At 42.8% G+C, this 23,026-nt stretch overlaps 1 protein-coding gene across 1 annotated transcript in view; it reads right to left on the bottom strand.

The window, feature by feature from the left end:
• LOC121153685 (zinc finger protein 420) overlaps positions 1 to 23,026 on the bottom strand; it is a 363,018-nt gene that overhangs the window by 299,104 nt on the left and 40,888 nt on the right. Inside the window, exon 6 of the mRNA XM_040976377.1 lies at positions 14,977 to 15,734. Within this exon, the coding sequence (XP_040832311.1) occupies positions 14,977 to 15,734 (758 nt within the window). The remainder of the gene's footprint in view (positions 1 to 14,976; positions 15,735 to 23,026) is intronic.

Raw genomic sequence — 23,026 nt, 5'->3', positions numbered from 1 at the left:
ATTAAGGAACAAAATCGCTGAGAGGGAAATGATTTAGGAAAGAAGGAATTACCAAACAGGCGCTGAAGATGGCTAACACCTGTGATGCAGCGCCTTCATGGCTACGAATTTGAGAGACTCCGCTGCTGGGCTTGTTCCAGGCTTTTTGCCTCCACACACGGAAGAATTTAAAAGAGTTATAGACAACAGGAAGCAGGAATGTAAGACTCCTTGAAAGTCCAAGGTGAGTGGGCAATTGTGAGAAAAGATAAGTATAACCTACAAGATTTGAGGTCTTCCTTTTGTCGGTCGGCACTGGCACCTAGGACAGGACCTGAGCATTCAAAGGCTGTGGAATTTGGAGTGGACCTTCTTCCCACCCTGTCTCCTCCTCTTCCATTTTCTTCTGGATTTTTGCCGGGCAGAGAAACTTCTGGGTGTGCAGTTTCTTGCAGGGCATTCTCTCAGTGCAGTCAGAACAACGAGCCAGAAGAATTTCCCTGGGGTTATATCAGGAAGCCCGAACTTCCCCCATCCTGTGCGTGTATCCATGGTGATTAAACTGGGGAAGGACTTTTTCATTTTTTTATGATACAGCTCCTCAGGCTCAGGGATTTTCCCTTCCCCCTGGTTCCATGCCCTCTTCCCTGACTGTTCCCCGCCTCCCATGTTATAACAGAATAGTCCTTCCACAACAGTCTCAAGTCCATCATTCTTCTATATATGTGTGTCTTGACATTGTAGGTACAGACAATGATGGAAAGTCCAGCATCCAATTGTCAAGATATATTTAACAGTTTCATTAGGAGTCTATCTTTTATTTGGGAGTAGAGACGCATACTGCAATGTATCTTAACTTCACAGTATACTTGGCTCCATTATATAGTTTCTCTCTTTCCCCCCCATGTACTCACACACGTTAACTATATATCTATTGATATTGTATTTTACATGAAGGTTGGGAAGGACTTTTCCTTTTTCTAGGATTTATGTATTTTTATTGGAAAGGCAGATTTTACATAGAGAAGGAGAGGTAGAAAGATCTTCCCATCCACTGGTTCACTCTCCAAGTGACCACAATGGCCAGAGCTGAGCCAATTTGAAGCCAGGAGCTTCACACACACATGCAGGGTCCCAATGCTCTGGACCATTCTTTGCTGCCCTCCCAGGCCACAAGCAGGGAACTAGATGGAAGTGGAGCAACTGGGACCCATATGAAGTGCAGGGGAATGCAAGGTGAGGATTTAGCCATTAGGTTATTGCAGTGGGCCCTGGGTGGGATTTTTGATGTGTAAAAAACAGACTACTACTAGCTCTGCTGAGTTCCTTTCCATGTGAACTTCCCATTTCTTTCTCTGTCTCCTCTTAACACGTAGGCCAGTGTCTACCTGCCTATCATGACTCTCAGGGCACAGATTCCAGTTTGTTCTTTGTGGCTCTTGTGGATATTGGGGCCAGCTAAGCATCCTCTTAGGTGGCTTTGGCAGGAATAGGCGAAAGCACCCTGTCACCTCCCCAGGACACATCCTTGTGCCCAGGACTGGGTCATTTTGCTAAGGAAACCCATCAAGGGTCAGTCTGACCAGTGTCAGGCTGAGGGACAAGAGGAATGGGGCATTTCTGTATCTCCAGGAAGACATAAGAAGAGGCATAGAATCCCCCTCTCCTATTCCCTGCCCTATGCTGGGTTATGCCTCAGCCTTCCCAGGAGCCTGCCTTCTTTTTCCGCTCTCAGTGCCAGTCATGTGTTGGGTCGTTAACGAATCTTCCACCGCCGTCACCACTTTTCCTGGCTCCGAACTCTTCATCCCCTGCTTCTCCATGGATGTGATACTCCCAGGGCAAGCACCTGTGAGATGCATTTGAGCACATATCCAAGTGTGTTCAGGGCTGGACGGAGGTGGGACCGTGCTCTCAGCCTTCCCGTACAGTCCTCCTCTGGATCTGTTGGACCTCCTGTTGCCAGTGTTGGGCTCTAGTACTGAGTGTGGTTAGTTCCTCGTCTTTCCTTGTGTTCTGTAAAAATGCATGAGAATAGTGTGGTTGTCAGTGTCGGGAGCTGTCCTGTATCCTGAGACACCTTTCCAAACACCAGAAAGCAAAGAAATTAGTTCACAAATTCATTTTAAAGTTATAGGAGGGGCAGGGGCAAGCACGGTGGTTCGGCCAGTTAAGTCATCAGTGGGATTGCCCACATTCTAAGCTGGAGCACTGGGTCAAGTCCCAAACACGCCTTATCTACTTTCCTACAAATGCATCCTTGGTGGCAGCAGATTTAGTTAAACTGCTTGGGCCCTTGCCAGTCACATGGGAGTCCTATGTTTGAATTCCCTGTCTGTTGTTGTCATTTGGGGAGTAAACTAGCAAATGGAAGAGATGGATGATGGATTTCTTCCTCTCTCTTTTTTCATCCTCCCTCTCTTCCTCTGACTTTCAAGTAGATGAAAACAAACATTTAAAACTTTACAGTAGAAGTGTCAGAGCAGGGGAGGTGCCCCACTGGGCATGCCGCATCCCGCAGAGGTTCACCGCATCCCTCAAAGCAGTGGGAAGGAAGCAGGAATGTGCCTTCTGGACCCGACTGCAGACTTTATGTTCAGATTTACCACATGGTCACTGCGTCCTGCCATGAGACAGTGATGCCTCCTCAGCTGCACACGGGGCAATGTCTTTGGTCATCAACCCCATGCTATAGACTCCAAGGAGCAGAGTGAGTGTGTGGGAAGGAAACACCTCTTACCGTGGAAAACATGCTGGTGACTTCGGAAAGCACCTGCATCACCACCTCGAGACAGGAAGAAATTTACCAGTGCTTATTCTGGAACCCAGTTGGGTGGATTCCAGGCTGTCCCAAACAAAAGGTGAGGCGAAATGCAAGGAGAGTGGAGGAGACAGGCCCTGCATCAGAGGCTGTAACCATGGAGGGTCTGCACCAAACCACCCTGGGGCCTTCACCCTGAAGCCACAAGGGCAGAACACAGGCAGAGAATCTGCATGCATCCTGCCGCTGTACAAGGGAGGCTGGTTGTCCCAACCCCTTGGGAACCTTACAGCCTGGATGGAGCGGGGTGATGAGGGCAGAGCCCTTACCCAACAAGGCTGCTGAGAGCCAGGCTTGCAGTCAAGCGCCAGTATGTTCAGGGCGAGGCTAACGGACAGAGGGGATTGGGGCCTTTCTGTGTTTCCAGGAACAGCATGACACCTTATCTTCTATTTCAAAGCTTTATTTCAGAAGTTTTAATTTTACAAAGCAAAAATTATAATGTGGTACAGAGTTCTCCTATGCCCAACACCCAGCTTTCCCTATTATTAACATATATGTTATATGAACTTCTCTATCCTTCACCCTCCTATAGTAAGCAGTCTTCTTCTTTTTTTCAAAGAGTTTATCTTCAGATCTACAGAGAGGAGGAAAGACTGAGAGGAAGATCTTCCATCTGCTGGTTCACTCCTCGACTGGCCACAACAGGAGCCTAGAGCTTCTTTACAGGTCTCCCACACATGTACAGGTCCCAAGGCTTTGGGCCGTCCTTGACTGCTTTCTCAGGCTACAAGCAGGGAGCTGGATGGGAAGCAGGACCGCTGGGACTAGAACCTCACCCATATGGGATCCTGGTGCATGCAAGGCGAGGACTTTAGCTAGTAGGCTACTGTGCCAGGCCCAGTCTTCTTTATGTTGAGGTTCTTTATTTTTAACTCCAATGTATGAGGGAGAATATGAAATGGGTGTTTTTGTGTCTACGTTCATTGCACTTGACTTCTCTTCTAGCTCCATAATTTTACTTCAAATGGGAGGATTTCATTCTGTTTGTGGTTAAATATTGCCCGATTTTGTGTGTGTACACCACATTTTCTTTATCCATGCATTTGCTGATGTGTACCTTAGTCAGTGCTGCATCTTGGCTACTGCGAATGGTGGCAGTACACACAGTGGGACGACTCCTAGAAGCAATGATTTCGTGTTCCATGGGAATGTTGGCTAGTATGGCAGTTTTATTTCTCATTTCTAGAAAACTCTTCATGCTGCTCTCTGTAATGGTTGTGCTAATTTGCATTCCTATGGAGCGTATCAAAGGGTCCTCCTTTCTTCACCCCAACATGCTACTTTCTTGTTTGAACAGCCATGCTACCAGGGGTGAGGTGATGACTAATGGTGTTGAACGTTTTTCATGTATTTGCTGGACACTGGTGTTTTTCTTTGTACAGTTTGAGTTTTTTTATTCTGAATATTAATCCTTTGTCAGATAAATAACCTCAAGAGAACCAGTTCCTGGTTGGCTTTCACTCCATTGATTGTTCCCTTTGCTGGACGATGGCTTCTGAGTTTGATGGAATGCCATATGTCCAGTTTGGCTTCTGTTGTCTGTGCTCTTGGATTTTCATTCAAAACATCATCGCCTATTCTGGTGTCCGGAAGGATATTCCCTGTTTTCTTCTAGTGATTTCAAGTCTTCACCTTTTTGATTCATCTTGGGTTGATTCATGCATTTGGTGAAAGGTGGGGATATAATTTCATTCTTCTGTATATGTATGTCCAATTTTTGCCAGCACCATCTATGGAAAAGTTTTTTTTTCCCCCTCTCCATCGTATGTTCTTGGCACATTTTGTTAAAAATCAGTTGACTGAAAGTCCAGGCTGGTCTCCTGAGTGGATGGCAGTCCACCTTTCCAGGGACATTAGCAAGAAAATGGATTAGAAGCAGAATACCTGGGACTCAAGTTGGGACTCTCATATGGGATGCTGTCTTCACAAGCGGCAGCTTAGCCTGCTATGCTACAGTGCAGGCCCCTGTATTGTACTTAGAAAATACTTTTTAAAAAAGATATATTTGAAAGGCAAAATTACAGAGAGAAATAGTAAGCGAGAGCAAGCACTTCCATCCACTGGTTCATTCCACAAATGGTTGCCTCAGCCACAGCTGGGTGGATCCAAAGCCAGAGGCAGGAGCTTTTTTGGGGTCTCCCACATGGGTGCAGGGGCCCAAGGTCTTAAACCATCTTCTACTGTTTTCCCAGGCCACTAGCAAGGACCTGGATGGGAAGTGGAGCAGCTGGCACAGAAACCAGTGCCCATATGGGATGCCAGAGCTGCAGGTGGACACTAATCATACTATGACTCAGCACAGATCTTAGAAAATGTTTTGTTTTTCTTAAATGTGAATTTTCTTTTTTTAATATAGATCTGTATAGAACATATCTTATTTTCATTTTTTTCTTATGTTCATATTTTAGAAATGAGGTTTGAGACCTTGTTGATTTAATAATGTTTCATTAGCATTGTAAAATACGTACAAATATTTTTAAAAAATATTTTGGACTTATGAAATATATTAAGGAAGCAATGTTGTGCTTAAATATTTTGTAAAACTTGTTTCAAGTTTCTTTTAGACAAACACAGCGGAGGAGTGGAGGTGTCATTTGAGCTGCCTACCTGCTATCCCGGACACCCACATTTTCTCTTTCTGCTGACAGGTGGTTATGAAGAAGTGTGTTCTTTGGGGCAGGAGGTGAAGGTTCAGTGTCTATATTCAATCAAACTTATTAAATATGCAATTAAAGTATTTTTTCCTGTTTACTTTTTAAAAAATTATCTATTTTGATTTGAAAGAATTTCTTCCAGGTCTCCCACATGGGTGAAAGGGCCCAAGGATTTGGACCCTCCTCATGGCTTTCCCAGGCCATAGGCAGGGAGCTGGATTGGGACGGGAACAGCCAGGACATGAGCCAGTGCCCATATGGGATGCCAGCGTGCAGGACTGGCCAGCTATGCCTGGCTATGCTTGTTTTTTTCTTAAACTACTTGATATGGCTTCAGTGTGATTTTACGGATTTTATTTCCCAATGATAGTATCTTTTGTCTGCTTACAAAAGCAATACATCATGTGTCTGAGTTTATCTTACAAAAGCAATACACCACGTACATGAGTTAATCTTTTTATGAACTAATTTATATTCCCTCCAACAGTGTATGCATGTTCCCCTTTCTCCACATCCTCACCAGCATTCATTCTCTTTTGGGTAGCAGCCATTCTGAAAGGGTTGACATTTTCATTTCCTTGATGGCTAGGTGGATTGAGCACCTTCTCACGTTTGTTGGCCGTTTGTATTTCTTTTGGAATTATCCATTCCAGGCCCTGTGCCTTGACAGAACTAAATGGTCTTGGTGACTTTTTGTTTTGAGGTTGAGTGACTGCTTCAACATTATGAATATTTATCCTTTGATGGATGAAGGACTTGCATATATTATCTCCCATTCTGTTGGATATCTCTTCATCGTATTGATCACTTCGCTGTGCAGAAGGTTGTGAGTTTGATATGATCCCATGTGTCTAGCTTTGGTTGCCTGCACAGTAGGGATCTTATCCAAGAAGTCATCAAATATACCAAGGTCTTGAGGTGTATCCTTTCCATCACCTAGAAATTTTAAGATCTTGTATATATTCAGGCCTTCGATTCATCTTGATTTCTGTGTATGGCTGAGAGGTAGGGGTCCAATTTCACTCTTCTACATTTAATGTCCAACTTTATCAGCACCACTTACTGAAAACTATCTTTTCTCCAATGAATGTTCTGGAAACTTGTCTCAAAAATCAATTGGATGGGCCCAGTGCAATGGCTCAGTTCATTAAACTCTCCTCTTGCAAGAGCCAGGATCCTACATGGCACCAGTTTGTGTCCTGGCTGCTTCACTTTACATTCAGCTCTCTGTCTGTGGCTTGGGAAAGCAGCAGAGGATGGCTCAAAGCATGGAACCCTGCACCCAGAAGAAGCTTCTGGCTTCTGGCTTCAGATTGACTCAGGTCCAGGCATTGCAGCCATTTGGGCAGTGAACCAACAGATAAAAGGTCTTTTTGTCTCTCCTTCCCTGTAACTCTACCTTTCCAATAAAAATAAAATGAGAAATAAAAGTTAGTTAACTAACTTTTAATCCATGTACCTGGATTAATTTCTGGGATTTATATTCTATTGAATTGATCTCTATGTCAGTTTTTAATGCCAATACCATATTAACATGGTAACTGTGGCTTTGTAGGGTGCTTTGAAATAAGATGTTGTGATGTCTTTATCTTTGCCAATTTTTTCCCTACAGGATCACTGTGGTTATTCTGGGTCTTATGAGTACATGTGAAAATGAACCCTCATAATGTAAAAGGACACGAACTCTTGTGTCTCCCAGGAGCTAGGAGCCTCTTTTGGGTCTTCCACATGGGTGCAGGGTCCCGAGGCTTTGGGCCATCCTTCACACAACCCAGTGCCCTTTACTGCTTTCCCAGGCCACAAGCAAGGAGCTGAATGGGAAATGAAAACAGCCGGCGCACAAACTGGTGCCTATATGGGATGGATGCTGGCACTTGGATATGGAGGATTAGCCAGCTGAGTCATCACACTGGTCCCGTTTAGTAGATTCTTAATGGAGTCCCTTCCCTTCTCCTATAGGAGTCCATATGATACCCCATGTTATATAGTATCTCCTCAATCTTTTAAATATTTTTGCTCTTTATTTTTGTTTTATTGGGTTATTTCAGAAGGCTTGTCTTCCAGATCAGAAATTCTTTGGTCTATTCTGTTGTTGAAGCCCTTCGTTGTATTTTTTTTTTTCACTGATTGAAACTTCAGCTCTAAAATGGTTGGTTCTTTATAATGATTTCTAACCTTTATTGAATTTATCTTTTGTATCCGTTATGTTTCTCATTCATGAAACTGTCTGTTCTTTTGCATTGCGTTCGTTCGTTAGGGTGATTATGTTGAACTTTCTCGGGCGTTTCCTGGATTCCCTTCAGGATCCACTTCCGGAGAGTTACCGTGTCTTTCAGGAGCTGTCAGGCTCCTTTCATGTTTCCTGTGTCCCTATCCTGGTGTCTGCAAATTTGATGCCATAGTTCCTTCTTTATACTGTTATTTAAAATTTATTTGTTTTGATTGAAAAGCAGATTTACAGATAGAAGGAGAGACAGAGAAAAAGATCTTCCTGGGCCTGGCATGATAGCGTAGCAGTTAAAGTCTTGAATGTGCCAGGATCCCATATGGACACAGGTTCTAATCTCAGCAGCTCCACTTCCCATCCAGCTCCGCGTGGATTTGGGTGGCTCTGGGTGTCCTGTCCTGACAGTCACAAGCCAGGAACTGGAGAATGCAGGCTGTTATTACCTGGCTCTCGTGCTGGGGGAGTGTGGTCTGGTGGGAGTGAGGTAGGGGCCACAGAGAGGGCTCTGCCGAGGTGAAGGCTAGTTATACCAGGGAGCAGAGCAGCGACCGGACAGGCTCAGGCCCACAGAGCCGAGGAGACAGCCCCCAGTTCTGGCATGGAAGACCACCGTAGGGCTGGATCTCTGGCTTCAGGACGCTGTGGTGTGACATGTAGAGCCACCTGCCTTAGAGCTGATCCTCTCAGCCTTCCTAGGGGTAGCTACTGGTGTGGAGCCCCACGAAGTTGGCAGCAAATGTCCCTGGGTTACAAAGAATAAGCGAACATGGCCCTGGGCATGTGCCCACCATCCCCACAGCCACAGGGTTTGGGGTACTTGCCCCAGTTGGGGTCCTCTTTCTGGCTCTGGTGGCTTCTGGTAGCCACTGGGCTGCTTGCCATCCTGTAGATCAGAATAAAGCATAGTGCAGCAGCAAGGCCCAGCCCTGGAGCAGCAGAGGCGATATGGGATCTTTTCTATTTTTTTGGAATGAAGTATTCACTTGGACCCCAACCAACTTTCTAGGCTAGATTTAAAGTCAGTGAGTCCTGTGGAATTTTCCTACAGTTAGGGCTGCCAGTTTGTGCTGCTGGCCAGAGGCCATGGTGCTTTCTGCTTACCTTTGCCCAACAAGCTGGCATCCTCCCACCCTGGTTGGGATCTGATGTAGACAGAAGCTGGGGTATGCTTTGTCGCTCTCTCTCTCTACTGCCTTTCAGAATCTGGTTTGCTGTTTCCATCATTTCTGAATGGAACTTTCTCTTCTGCTAGTTCCCTAGGTGTGTGGTCTTGATTTGTTCTGTGTTCCTGGGGCTGAGGTCTGGGAAGCTTCTTTCCGTTCAGCTGACTTGGCTGCCTCTTCACCTTCTGTTGTCGCAGCGTGGGAAGCACGGTGATCCTGAGGTCTGGTGACTCATGGCAGGATGAGACCAGCCTGTCCTGATTCCCTAGCTCATGTCCCTGGAGTTCAAGCCCACCCCATGTTAAGTGCAACTGGCCTGAGCTCATGTCACAATGACCACCACAGTTGCTAAGCAACATGTTCCCTAAGATTGGAGGGCAACAAGCCCTCCCTCCACATGCCACGGCCTTTGTTTCCTTACTGCCAGATATGACTGTGAGCTACTGGGGCAGCAGGAAAAGATGGCAGCTCCCACAAGTCCATATAGAACATGGTCCAAGCTGGGGCTGAAGGAAATCTGGAGGCAGCATCTCCACACAGCCTCAGTCTCCCAGGCACAGGCCTCGATGGAGGAGGCACCTGTGAATGTCAGCGAAGGCATTTGCCCTGTGCCATGGAGAGTACCACCTGCCCCTCCTGTGTGTTCTCAAGGGGTGAGGGTGGTCCATTCCTTGTGTAGCAAGTGGACAGGACACAGAAGGCCATCTTTCTGCCTGGTGCTTGACGTCTCAGAGAGGGGCTTTTGCTCTGACAGTCTCCAGCATCTGGTACCAAGCCTGCCCCCTGGAGGAGCGGCCCTGACCACAGTGTCTGTGGGTGGAGCCTGGGTCTCTGTGTGTGTTTATCTGTGTGGGCTGGGTCTGTGTGTATGTGTGCATATGTGTGGGCTGGAGGGTGGAATTGGTTGGGTTGTTAGGTTTTAATGCCCAATGATGTATATAAGATCTGAATGGATGTGAGACAGACAGGACCACTCCACTGCACAAGCTGGCAGGAATAGGAACGAGAGCTGTGGTCTGGCCCAGTGGTGAACATGAGGGCTGAGTGTGTGCTGGGCAGGGTTGGGCTGGGCTGTAGCACTCACTGGTTTGCAGGGGAAGGAGGGCAGAACAAATTGACCAACTACCTCAGCAAAGCTTGACAGTGAATTTCTGGGCCAATCGAGACTGAGGCAGACTGTCAGCTGACTGACCTTGGAAGGATTTCCTCAGAGTGGCTATAATCAACAGCATCTCAGAACTATGAAAACCACTTGACCAGAACCCTCAGAACATGTTCCACAATGGGGACCCTGGGATGACATCGGGTGGCTGTTCCCCATCCCTAGGTACTAAGGTGCTTGGGAGACTTGGCGTGGATTCTACCCTTGTATCTCCCACCCCTTCCCCCAGATACAGGAAAAGAAAATGTGTAAACAATTGACTCACCCAGCTTCTGATCCTAGATCCTTTCCACCCTGAACAACTATGTAAACATCAACCCCCCCAAAACTATGTAAATATCAAGCCCCCCAAAGAACATTTGGCTCAGTAAGTAGCTAGATCCCACCGGTGCTGTTGGATCTCTGCTCCTGGGGAAGTCTTCCAAATTACATTCATTCTGTGGCGATTCCTGGCCTCAGCACTCCTGGAACCACCTACCCATATTGCCCCTTTCAGGTATTTAGTTTTGAATTCCCTTGTTCTATCCCTTTCTATCTTTTCTTTCCTTCACAGGAAAGCACCCCAATCTGCATTGGGGCCCCCGCCTGTGGTATCTAGGTGGCTTCAGGATGACAGTGAGGTGACTGCTAATTGCACTGGTTACTGTGATCGGGCTTGGTCCCCTTCATCTCCTGTGTGGACTTCTGAGAAATGACTAGTTTATTGCCAACTGTGTAAATTTGCAATTATTTTTTTTAAATGTAATGAGTGTAGACATGTATAAAGTGCATTTCTGTAGATGTGAATTACTGACTTTCCTTATTTTTGCTTTATATAACCCAATGAAAACATACTGATCAAATTTTTCTCTGCTGATAACCATATCTGTCGCCTGATGCTAACACTGAATTTTCTGCATCTATACATGTATCAGATTTATTTGGGAATGACTACACTTGTCAGATTTTGATAACCTTACCTTGTTCTACTGTAACAATTTTGAGGTGTCTTGGCCTAAAGGTATTCACTTGTTAATATTAGTGTTGATGAGAATGAGCATTCGGGGTTTCAGAAAACTTCATGTCTTGACTGCTTTGATTTTTCTCTTAGCTACTCTTTATTTTGCATAATTTCTACTAAAGGCAAAGGTGTGACACACTAGGAAAAGGAAGTTATTTTCTGCATGCGATGTAACTGCATATAATAATAACCCAAAAGATTCCCTTAAAAATAATAAGTAGACACACTTCAGTGAACTGGGCACAAAATACACAGAAAAAGACTCGCATATGAAATCAGAGATGCTAAGGGGAAATCAGAACAATCTACAGAAATGCTCTAATTAGCAGATGTATGTATATAAAAAGGATACAACACAGGGACATACAATGTTTTCAAGTACATGTATTTATACTGTACCCGCATAAGCAAGTTTCTAGACAGAATGATGTTTACTCATTTCTAATTTTAGTCATTTCAGGTTTTAATTTGAAAGTAAAAAAGATTCCAGCAGGAATTTACAAGTCACAAAGGCATCTTAGAAGTTACGGTGGAACAGTATAGACAAGCAAAAAGTAAGGGTAATGAGGGGAGCGGACTCGACTCAAGGCTCCCCAGCTATCAAAACATTTTAGAAAGCATGACATCAAAATAAATTGGATTATGATACAAGAAGAGACTGGCAGATTAACAGGATAAAGAGGCAAAAACAAATCCAAATACCTACTGGAACTTAGCTTATTGTAAAGTTTACATTTAAAAGTGATACGACAAAGGTAGGTTATTACGTATCTGGTACAAGACAAGTGTGTGACCATCTGTGAATAACACCGTGTCCCTGCCTAACTCAGTGTGAGACCCCCAAACTCTGAGTAAGCCCAATACTTAAATAAAACATAACCATAAAAAAACAAACGTTAGGGATTTTAAAAAATATAGTGGAGTGGAAAAAGAAGATTCATAAACATAACACCAAAAACAGAAGCCAAACAAATCCAGATGGGTAAATTTACCAACTGAAACTTCTAAGTGGAAAAAAATAACGAACTCTTGGGAAGGAAAAGTTAGTATCTCATATGTGGAGGTCTGAAAAGGCAATTAGAAAAATACCACTCAACAAAAAATGGCATTAAAACACATTTCACAGAAAATTTAAATAGTATTTACAAATAAGAAAATGCATAGTAGGGAAAATGCAAACTACATGTTATAAAAATGCAAATTAAAAGTATAGTAACACTTCCCACTAACAGACCAGCAAGAATTTAGAGTTTACAAAACCGTTTCAGCGTTAAGTATAAGGGTAATTCAAAAAGTTTGTGGAAAAATGGAATTAAAGTTTATTTTGGTGCAAAAAAAAGTTATTTTTGAAATCCTTGCATAGTTTCTTTTCATAATACACATTTTCCACAAACTTTCTGAAAACCCCTTATATAGAGAGATGGGCATTCTACTACTACATTGTAGGAAGGAATGTAAATTAGTAGAACTAAACAAAGGCAATTTGGCCTTACTAAAAATGCACAGAGGCACTGACCCAGCAAACTCACGGCAGATACACCTTTGATACGTTATTTGCATACAGACACTAGGTAATATATACAAGGATAGTCATCTCGTGTTTATTTCAAAGGATAAAAAAACAGGTACCTCAGTAAGGGTCCGATTCCGTTAACTGTGGTACAGGACTCCAAGATAACACTATGCAGGCAGAATACAAATGCGGAAGCTGTACATTCTTTACACACCTCGCTTTCTATCCTGTCATGCCCTCTTGGGAATCACATTTTTTTTTTTTTTAAGAATGTGTAGCATTTATTCACCAAAAAATTACCCCACTATCTGTCAACTGTTACTTTAAAAGGCTATATTAAAATTCCACTTGCAACTTGGTTTTTGCTAATCGATTCTCCCTTTGATTCTGTAAAATTCCTCTGCTATCGTCTGAGGATAGGTGATTGATTTCAGCTTCCTGGGAACACTTCCTACCAGACACTACAACTGCATTCCAGAAGTTACCAATCGTGCGCATGCACTTCCACGGAGATATTTTCATCTAGCAATGGTTACTCAGAGGTGTTATCTAAAAGCATATTTGCAAACATGGCAACTATTGTTTGTCCTTAAAATCTTTTCTTGAGGGTATATTTCCTTGTCTAGCATCTCATCAGTGTAACTTTTTTTATCCTTTTAATCTCAATCCTTTTGTGAAATTATGTTCTAAGTGACTTGTAAATAGCATATTATTTTAAGTAAAAAAAAATCAACTATAATAACCAGTCCATATAGGTTACGAGTTTTTTTAATTACTAACAAAGTTACCTCACTATATGATCCTTCCAACATGCCTATTCTCTATTTTTTCTGCCTTTACTTGTATTCTCATTTCCCTTCCTTCTTGCAATGCTATCATTGTCCTATCCCCTTTTTCACTTTTTTGCAAAGGTCACTTAACCTTGTCGAAGGAACTAACAAGCTTTTTGTAACTTTTCCTTCAAAATTTCCTTGAAAAATGCAATCTCCTATTTTCTAAAGGTCATTCCCTTGAAGAAAGTTTATTCAACTTTCTACAGGTTCATGAATCACAAACATATATTCTCATAAAATAAAGTTTAGATATTTCAAACTAAATTGAAATATTACAAAACACTTCACGATATTAAAAAATGGACTGCCTGAATAGTCTACCTTTCCATTTGCATTGTTGCATTTGTCTCATTTTTCCTATTCATGGTAGGCAAGACCTAGTCTATAAATCAGCTCGTCCGAAACAGCTTTTATATTAAGTCCACTGTTTACTCATTTAATTTCCTCTAAGCACTCATTTCAACCCACTGAATAAACTGATTTACATGCTACAGTTCCAGTGTTCATTCTGGGTTTATTGCTTTTCTGCTTGAAAGCTTATCCAAAACATCTAGAGAGCTTGGGTTTCATTTTGTAGACTGCTCATCATCTTTCATAAATAAACAGCCTTTCATTTTAGGCTGCATTTGTCACGTGGTCCAGGAGTTACATAGCGAGAGTAGTGTTTTTAAAGTACAAAGTTTCTTTAAAACTTTCAATTGTGTCTAACTGTCTTGCATTATTGTAAGAAAATGTACATTGCTTTTTGAAATCTATAGACGTTACTTTTTTGTATCAGCGCTATTAAAAAAATTCAGTCTTTTCAGAATGAATCTTATGACTTCAACTTACATAAGCTTAAATAAGTATTGCCTCATACTTGCTACATGCTAATTTTGTTCCAGAATAAAACATCCTAGCTTTGATATTGGATAAGCTGGGATGGTAGTAGAGTTCCCTGTATTATTCACAGGCTTAAATCTTACATGAATGTTCCAAAAGCAGTAACAAAGAGATGATACTATAGTTTCTTCTTGCCACTAAGTTGAAATCAGTAACCTGACAGTTTTTTTTTTTAAGTACTTGGCAATAAAATACAGGTGGCAAATGGCAAAGCTACAAAGGTGTTGCAAAAGACTCGTGTTACAGGTAAGTTTTTCTACATTCAGAAAGTCAGCATGGTTATTCTCTAGTTATGATATTAATCATCATTATTGTTTTAGTGGTAACAGAATATTTAGTGTTTTATTTCTTTCCTGTAGAATTTCTGATAATGAATTATAAGTTATAAAGCAGAAGAAATTTATAGTCACTGGATTTTCTTTTATAAGTCTGCTGTTCTATAATAGCTAGTTAAATTCAAGGGTTTCCTACGTTAAGCGTATCATAAATTCTATATATTCACTGTGGTATAAGGGTAGGTCTTTATACATACCTCACTTTTGTAAGGCTTATCAGCACAAATTCATTATTTAAAAGGATAGCTGAAAGACCGATGAAAGTGTTTCGATCATTTCTTAATTTCTAAGGTTTCTTTCCAATACGAATTTGGTGGTGCTGAGTAAGGATTCACTCAAATGTGAGCACGCTAGGATGCCTACCTCAGAATGTGTATTCTCTGATGCTTTTTCACTTGTGAAACAGAAGTAAAGGCCTTCCCACAATCCTTACACTTATAGGGTCTCTCACCAGTATGAATTCTTTGATGCTGAGTGAGATGGGCCCTCTGCCTAAAGGCCTTCCTACATGCCTGGCACTCAAAGGGCTTCTCCCCAGTGTGAATTCTCTGATGTTGAATAAGAGTTGAGCAATCAATAAAGGACTTCTTACATTCTTTACACTCGTATGGTTTCTCCCCAGTGTGAATTCTCTGATGTCTATTAACGTAGGAAACACAAGCAAAAGCCTTCCCACACTCCTTGCATTCATATGGCTTCTCGCCAGTGTGGATTCTCTGATGTTGGGTAAGGTGTCCTCTCTGCCTAAAGGCTTTCCTACACTCCTGACATTCATAGGGTTTCTCATCAGTATGAGTTCTCTGGTGTTGAATATAGGTTGAGTAACAGAGAAAAGCCTTTTCACAATCTTTGCACTCAAAGGGTTTCTCACCTTTGTGAATTCTCTGATGTTTGTTCAAGTTTGAAAGCCAAGTAAAGGCCTTCCCACATTCATTACACTCATAGGGTTTCTCACCACTGTGAACTCTTTGATGTCTGGTTAAATTTGCACTCTGCCTGAAAGTCTTCCTACATTCCATACATTCATAGGGTCTCTCATTAGTATGGATTCTCTTGTGCTGAATCAAGGTTGAGAAGCAGATAAACGATTTCCCACATTCTTCACATTCATAGGGTTTCTCACCAATATGAATTCCATTATGTTGGGCAAGGTAGCTATGACCTCTAAAGGTATCTCCACATAACTGATACTCATTATTATAATTTGATAGGAGTTGATATTGACTAAGTGGAAAGTCATAAGCAAAGTCATTGTTATCCTGAAACTCCTCATATTTTACTCCAGGAACACTTTGCTCATGTTTCATGTGATCTGTGTAAAACATAAAGTTATTCTCACACCTTGGGTTAAGTTTGTCATTGTTATAGATTCTTACATACTGAGTCAGGTTTTCACAGAGTTTACATTCATAGAGCTTCTCTCCACTCTGAAGGATCTGACTTAGACCGTATGGTGCAGGTGGGATAAAGTCAGATGATGTCTCCTCAGCTGATGTATCTTCAAATGGTTCAATCACGTGCTCCAAAATTTCTTCCTTAATTTCCGGTTGTGTCTCAGCGTTTTCGTCGTATTCCCAAACATTTTCAAAGCAAGATTCCTCAAGGCAAGAACTTTCCATTACTTTCCACTTTAATGGTGTTTTTTCAAAAGCGTCATTGTTTAGCGATACCTCCTCAGTCTCATACCTAGAGGGCAATTCTAAAAACAAAATAAATAAATAAACTCACATTTTCCTCTTTTAGACGAAATGAAACAGCCTAGACACAGCATGCATAATTGGAATCCTTAATCAGATGAAGACAGACTTCAAACTTACTTATATTGCCAAAGATGATATAACCATAAAGGGGCATCTTATAAGGAAGGTATAGCAATTGGAAATGTATAAGTGTGGGCTCGGCCCAGTAGCCTAGTGGCTAAAGTGCTTGCCTTGCACACACTGGGATCCCATATGAGCACCAGTTCATATCCCGGCTGCTCCACTTCCCATCTAGCTCCCTGCTTGTGGCCTGAGAAAGCAGTCAAAGATGGCTCAAAGATGGCTCTCCATGCACCCACATGGGAGACCCAGAAGAAGTTCCTGGCTCCTGGCTTTGGATTGGCTCAGCACCAACTGTTGGAGCTACTTGAGGAGTGAACCAGCAGATGGAAGATCTTTCTGTCTCTCCTTCTCTCTGTAAATCTGACTTTCCAATAAAAATAAATAAATCTTGAAAAAAAAACCACGTAACATAGAAATCACTTGAAGAACTGACTACTAGAACCCACAAACATAATCAAAAGCTAGGTTGCTGAGATCTTCAAGCTTGATAAATCCCTTGGCCAACCTGATCAGGAGCATAAGAGAACACAAATGTCAGGGACAAAAGTGTCATTAATCCTACATAAGTAGTAAAAATGAAAGATGAGCCATCTTATATCTATAAAAATATGTAAAATTCCTAACTATATACAAACTATAGATCACACAAGAAACAAATAATAAACAAATTGTATACCAATTACAGAAGCTTTATTCATAGTAAAGATATCACTCTCCTGGCAGACAGGGCTTGAACTGGTGAATTCTACCAAGTTGTCAAGGAAAAATACTAATTCTACTCAAAGTCTTTCAGAATAAAGAAGTCACTATCAACTCATGGCAGAAGGGCAAGTTTTTACTCCTAAAGCAGTTAGAACACATTTTCAGCATCAATACTAGTGCAAAAAGTTTTTACTAGCAAATACATTCCCATATATACAATAAACAAGACTCAGTAGCGTTTGCTTCACGAATACATGTGGGCTTAAAACGCAAGTACCAATGAATGTAACTCAACATACTTTGAAACATCTTCAATAATGAAATACTGAAATTTTTCCTGTTAGATCAGAGACAATATGTGTGATCAATAGTGGCTATTATCCTAATTTGGTGATGATTGTACAAGTACAGTCATACACTCAAGTCTATCAGCTTGTATACTTTAATACATTCAGTTCTGTGTGGGGGGGCGGGGAGGGAAGCCAAACTGCTATTTGTCCCCATTTTTCAGTTTTTCTTAAGCCTCTGAGAGAACCTATCCTACAGCACTTTAGGACAAGTACATCACCGCTCTGCCCCGTGCGGGCTTCCCAAAGTGCACCCCGTGCCCCTAAGCCGCACTCACCTGGATACCACTCGGCCTTCTCCACCCAGGGCTCTTTCCCTTGCTCCAACAGGGAAATCACTGCTGGCTTAGAAATGGCAAGTCCTGCTCAAAGAAACAGGATATTAAAAATATGTAGACCAAAACCTACTGTGACTTAGAGCTGGTTGAACCTAAAGCAAATTCAGTTTCCTCAGAAGAATGATGGAAACAGAAAATCACCATTTGGCAAACACCAGCGTAAATGATTATTGCATGCAGGAATCATCAATGAAAACTAAAATAAGTGAGGAAAAGTATCACAAGAAAGAGAATATTTGTAGAGTTTCAAAGTACTTCACAACAAGCTACTTACTGTTTGCAAAAGTAAAAGTAGTGGCTTTACAATGCGGAACCTAGAGGACGCCACTTTAACAAACAGATCAAAGTTAGCATCACCAGTAACAAGACATGTGGACATCATTTATCTCCTGATATGATGCACTGAAAAAGGGATAACATCATTTCTGTGGTATTCTTGCCAAAAACACATATGCTCAATCCAATCATAAAGTACCAGACACACCAATCCAGGGATATTCTATGCAATAACAGGCCAGTATGGTTCGTGAAAGAAAAAACTTCCAAGACCAGAGGGGACTATGCAGATGTGACGACTAAATGCAACGTGTGATCCTGGATCAGTACAAAAACCACTACCAGGACGGTTAATGACTTGAATATGTCGATATTTTGCCAATATTGTATTGTTTGTTCATTTTCTGGCTTACTCATTGTATGATGCGCACATAAATTGTTAATGCTGGGGGAACTGGCTGAAGAGTATGTGGGCACGTATTGTTCAGTCTAATTCTTAAAACTCGTTTTAAAAATGCTTTAAAAACAGGCCTCAGAAAAACTTCTGGGCAGAAGAATGAAGAGGTGGAAAACGTTCACATTAGGCTGACCGAAGGAATCAGACGACAAACGAGCAGGGTAAGTTTTATCTAAATTTATACGAGGGATCTATCTCTAGTTAGTTTGGTAAGAAAAACAAGCCACTTCGAGACATAATCAGTGATTCTTCTTTTCAAAGTCCTTTAATCTTAAAATTCGTAGATTGTAGCTTTCAAAAAAAAATGCCAGGAGATGAATCATCCTACATTTTCAATGAAGTTCTACTCCTAAATTCTATAGCTTGTTCCACAAACATCTCTCCATCATAATCCATCTCCTTAAACACCAAGAAGAAAAGTCCATTGCATAAAGAGCCAGGGGAAGCTGTCAAGGTTGGTGAAGAACAGGAAATATGAAAGTGCCTGAGAGAGGCACACTACTCCAACAAAACAAAGTTCAAACCAGGGTTTTAGAAGAGGGAACAGACACTCACATATTTAATGCGGCCCTAGAATTCCAGTGGAGAGAGCATTTCCTGAATTGCAGGGAGCAGGTGCACTTACCCAGTGATGCCAAGTTGCCGTAGTTCTCCAACATCACATCTCTGTATAAGTCCCTCTGAGCGGGGCCCAGGTACTCCCACTCCTCCTCCGAGAAGTCTATAGCGACATCGCTGAACAACACCAACTCCTGAAAGGAGAACTCCATGTAACAAATGTAATAAGCTGTATATATTCCACATGAGTAAGAATTTTAAAAAGATTTTTCTGGAAGACATTCTAGAAAAGCAATAGATTAGAACTGGGACCTTGGACCGTGGGGGATGGGAGATGAGAGAAGAAATTAATATTCACATGCTGGTGAACAGTCCTGGGCTGGGGAACGGAAACAACCTCCTGCTAGTGTGGGAAACTCGGAGTAATCCAAACATGATAGGGGCGATAGAAGGCAAAGAATGCAAACAATGCGCACACAAACCGAGCATTTCTATAAACATGCTGTGACTGCAGGGAAGGCTGGTAGCTTGGAGTTCAGACCCTATACATGCCAAAGAACGGGCCTCTGGCTGCTGGGAAATCATTTCTGAGCCCTTCAATATCTTGCTGATTTAAGTGTTTTTAGATGCCTGAGCCTTTGGGCACTATCGGCTTGACCTCAGAAGCAACCTGAGACTAAGTAGCTGAGGCCAGCCATGTGGACACTGCATGTACCCTCACGCTGGCTCTCCAGGCTGGGATCTTTCCCTGGGTGTCACACAATTAAACACATGCTCCTGCAACTCTCCAGTTTACAATGATTTCTCTTGGACTTTGACCCAAGCCTCTTAACCCTTTCCTGATTTTAATCTGTATCCTTCCAATGCAATAAACCACAAGTGTGAATATCACCAAATTCTGAGCCCAGCAAAAGCAGCCAGAGGAGCAGTGGGTGGTCTCGGGGACATGACTGGCATCACCAGTGGGACTTGCTAGAATAATCACGACTTATTGGAACAAAGCAAAAGCACTGCTGGGAAAACAGGAATGTGAGTGGAGGTTCACGAACTTTTGTACTGGGTGAATCCTAACTCAAGGACGGCATGAGACAGCAGCACTGTGCAGTGGATGGAGCTGTCACTTGTGCCAGCATTCCACACTGGAAGTCCAGTTTGGGTCCTGGCTACTTCCAGTCCAGCTTCCTACTGTTAAGTCTGAGGAAGGAACGGAAGATAGTGCAAGGACTCAGGGCCCTGCTACCCTCATGGGAGACCTGGCTGGAGCTCCTGCAGATATCTGCAGAGTGAATCACTGGGGAGGGGTTTCCTCTCCACCCTTTTTCTAGCATTGTTTGTCAAATAAATCTGTGTAGTTAGCCATGATCTATCAGAAATGGTAGATCCAAGGTAGTGTTTCATTAGACAGATACATGAAGAAAATAATGTGAAATAATGAGAAGCCAAAAAACACAATCCCTTGGTTGTTACCTACAGTGGCTAAAATCCAAGGGGATTGTGGGGAAAAGTCCTGCCCTGCACCAAGGTTAGATGTGTCTGGCCTGAAGTGTGGCCCGACTAGCAGCTCAGAGCTGCCACCACAGGGAACAATGGCACCGCCACAACCTATGAGCACCAAAACCCAGTCCAAGGGGGAAAAAGGAGAGTCCCAAACCAAGAAACTGAGGAGACCCAGGGGTGTGGTGGGCGGGGACGAGTGGTCTTAGAATTCCTCAGTCTTAGATCGTGTGCTTCCCAGCAGATTCTTATTCAATGCAAAGCATTCCTGATGTGACAGGCTGGTGGCTGCAAATAAGCCGCCATGAGATAAATTTACTCTGAGATGGAAATCTGTCTGTCACCTCCTTTAAACGCCAAGTGGAACCTCCCAGATGAAGTGTGGACATGCCGGCTGCACACCCTGAGTTGGCTTTCTGATGCCCAGATGTGCAAGTGCTTGCCCAGCTCATGCCAAACACTACGGCTGAGGAACGTCTTTTGGAATGGACACCTTCATAACCTCACTAACTGTAAAATCAAGCAGTGGTTCAAGAAGCTGCATGACATGTCGCAAAGGTGCTCCTTATGTCGCATACAGAGGCCAAGAATGTTAGAATGACTTACAACAGAATGAGGAAAGATAAAGGAAAGTCAACAGGTTCATTCTCATAGTAATTCTTCAAATGACTAAGACATGGAAGTGGGACCGGTGCCACAGCATTGTAGGCTAAGCCTCTATCTGTGGCACCAGGGCCCTTCTGGGTGCTGGTTCCAGGCCCAGCTGCCCCACTTCTGACCCAGCTTCCTGCTTATGGTTTAGAAAAGCAGCCTAAAGTCCTTTGAACCTTGCACCCTTATGAGAGACCCAGAAGCTCCTAGCTTCTGGCTTTGGATTGGCTCAACTATGGCTGATATGGCCATATGGGGAGTGAACCAGCGATGGAAAATCTTTCTGTCCCTCCTGTCTCAGTGCCTTTCACATAAAAAAGAAAAGAAAAGAAATGGATGAGCTGGCATTGTGGTGCACTAGGTTTAGCCACAGCCTGCGATGTTGCCATTCTACAAAGGTGTATTTGAGTCCCAGCTGTACTACGTCCATCTTGGGTGTCTTGTTGGACTCTTACCTCTTGTGCCAGCAGCGACCAGGGCTCCTTGGCCCAACACAGTGCCTCTAGAGTTTTGGGTTTTGGTATGTGTGCCCATGTGTTCTTCCTAGCCTAATACCATCCGACTTGGTGGGACTTGGAGCTCGGCTGTGTGTGCTATGCCTAATGTGGTACAGTACAGCTTGCTACGATCCATGGCCTGGAGGTCCTACACTCTCCCCAGGCCCAGCATGGCACCCCAGGCTCCAGACAGAAGTTGCCCACTTGCTGCTTGAACCCAAGGTAGCTACTCCCAATCCAACCCAGCAAGCAGCCCATGGACAGTGATCCCAGACAGCATGTCAGGCTGCCTAGGTCACTCACAGATCCAGTCACCCTCAGATGGCATCTGAGGGGGCCACGTTCTACACCCAGCATTAGTGCACCTGTGGGGCTCTGCAGTTGGGTAGCAGCCAGGAGTCTCTGAGTCCACCCAGCCCCAGATCCAGCACTGATGTCACAACCCCAGTTCCTGACTTGGCTGTGTGTGCTGGGCACACCTGTAAGACCAGCAAGGCCTGCTTCCTACACCTGAGAAACCCATCACACCTATCCCTCCCTCGGGTAATGGCTGGAGGCCCAGACGCACAAAAAGCACAGGGACACAAGCCATATGAACAAGGCAGTCTAACTCTCTCAAAGGAACATTACAAGGCATAAATACTGGATTGTGACAAAAGGAAACTTGAGAAAATGCCCAAGAAAGAATTAAAAAGAATGACTGTGAAAAAAAAAAATCACTCAAAAAATACAAGAGAATACAGTGACACATTTAAATTAGGGGAAAAATGCCAATTTCATGATAATGGGGACATTAATGTCTCACTTCCATCAAGGCACGAATCAACCAGACAAATCCGAGCTAATCTATACAATGGACCAAATGACTGAAACCATCCCGCTCCACAGCTTCAGGATACATCAGTGCATGGAACATTCTCTAGGACAGACAACACATTAGGCCATAAGACAAGTCTCAACAGATTGAAATTCTAGAAATTACACAACGCACGGGGACTGAAAAACATCCTCCTGAATGAAATGTGGGTCATGGAAGAAATCAAAAAGGATTTCTCAAATTCTTATTAAAAAAAAATGTTAAAAATGAAAATACAACATATCAAAATGTATGCGACAAAGTCAAAACAATGTTAAGAGGAAACTATGTAGCAGTTTTTAAGTGCCTACATTAAAACTTTGGAAATAGTTCAAACAATCTAACAGTGTATACTAAGGACCTAGAAAAACAAAAACCAAACTGAACCCAATATTAGTAAAAGAAAAGAAGTAATAAAATAAAAGAATATAAAATTGAAAATTAAAAATAAAATA

The sequence above is a fragment of the Ochotona curzoniae genome, unplaced genomic scaffold, assembly GCF_017591425.1.
Source record: "Ochotona curzoniae isolate NIBS_2020 unplaced genomic scaffold, NIBS_Ocur_1.0 contig_2699, whole genome shotgun sequence".
Classification (NCBI taxonomy): Eukaryota; Metazoa; Chordata; class Mammalia; order Lagomorpha; family Ochotonidae; genus Ochotona; species Ochotona curzoniae.
Note: the sequence above shows the minus strand (reverse complement) of the source record. Positions and strands in the feature narration are given on the sequence as shown.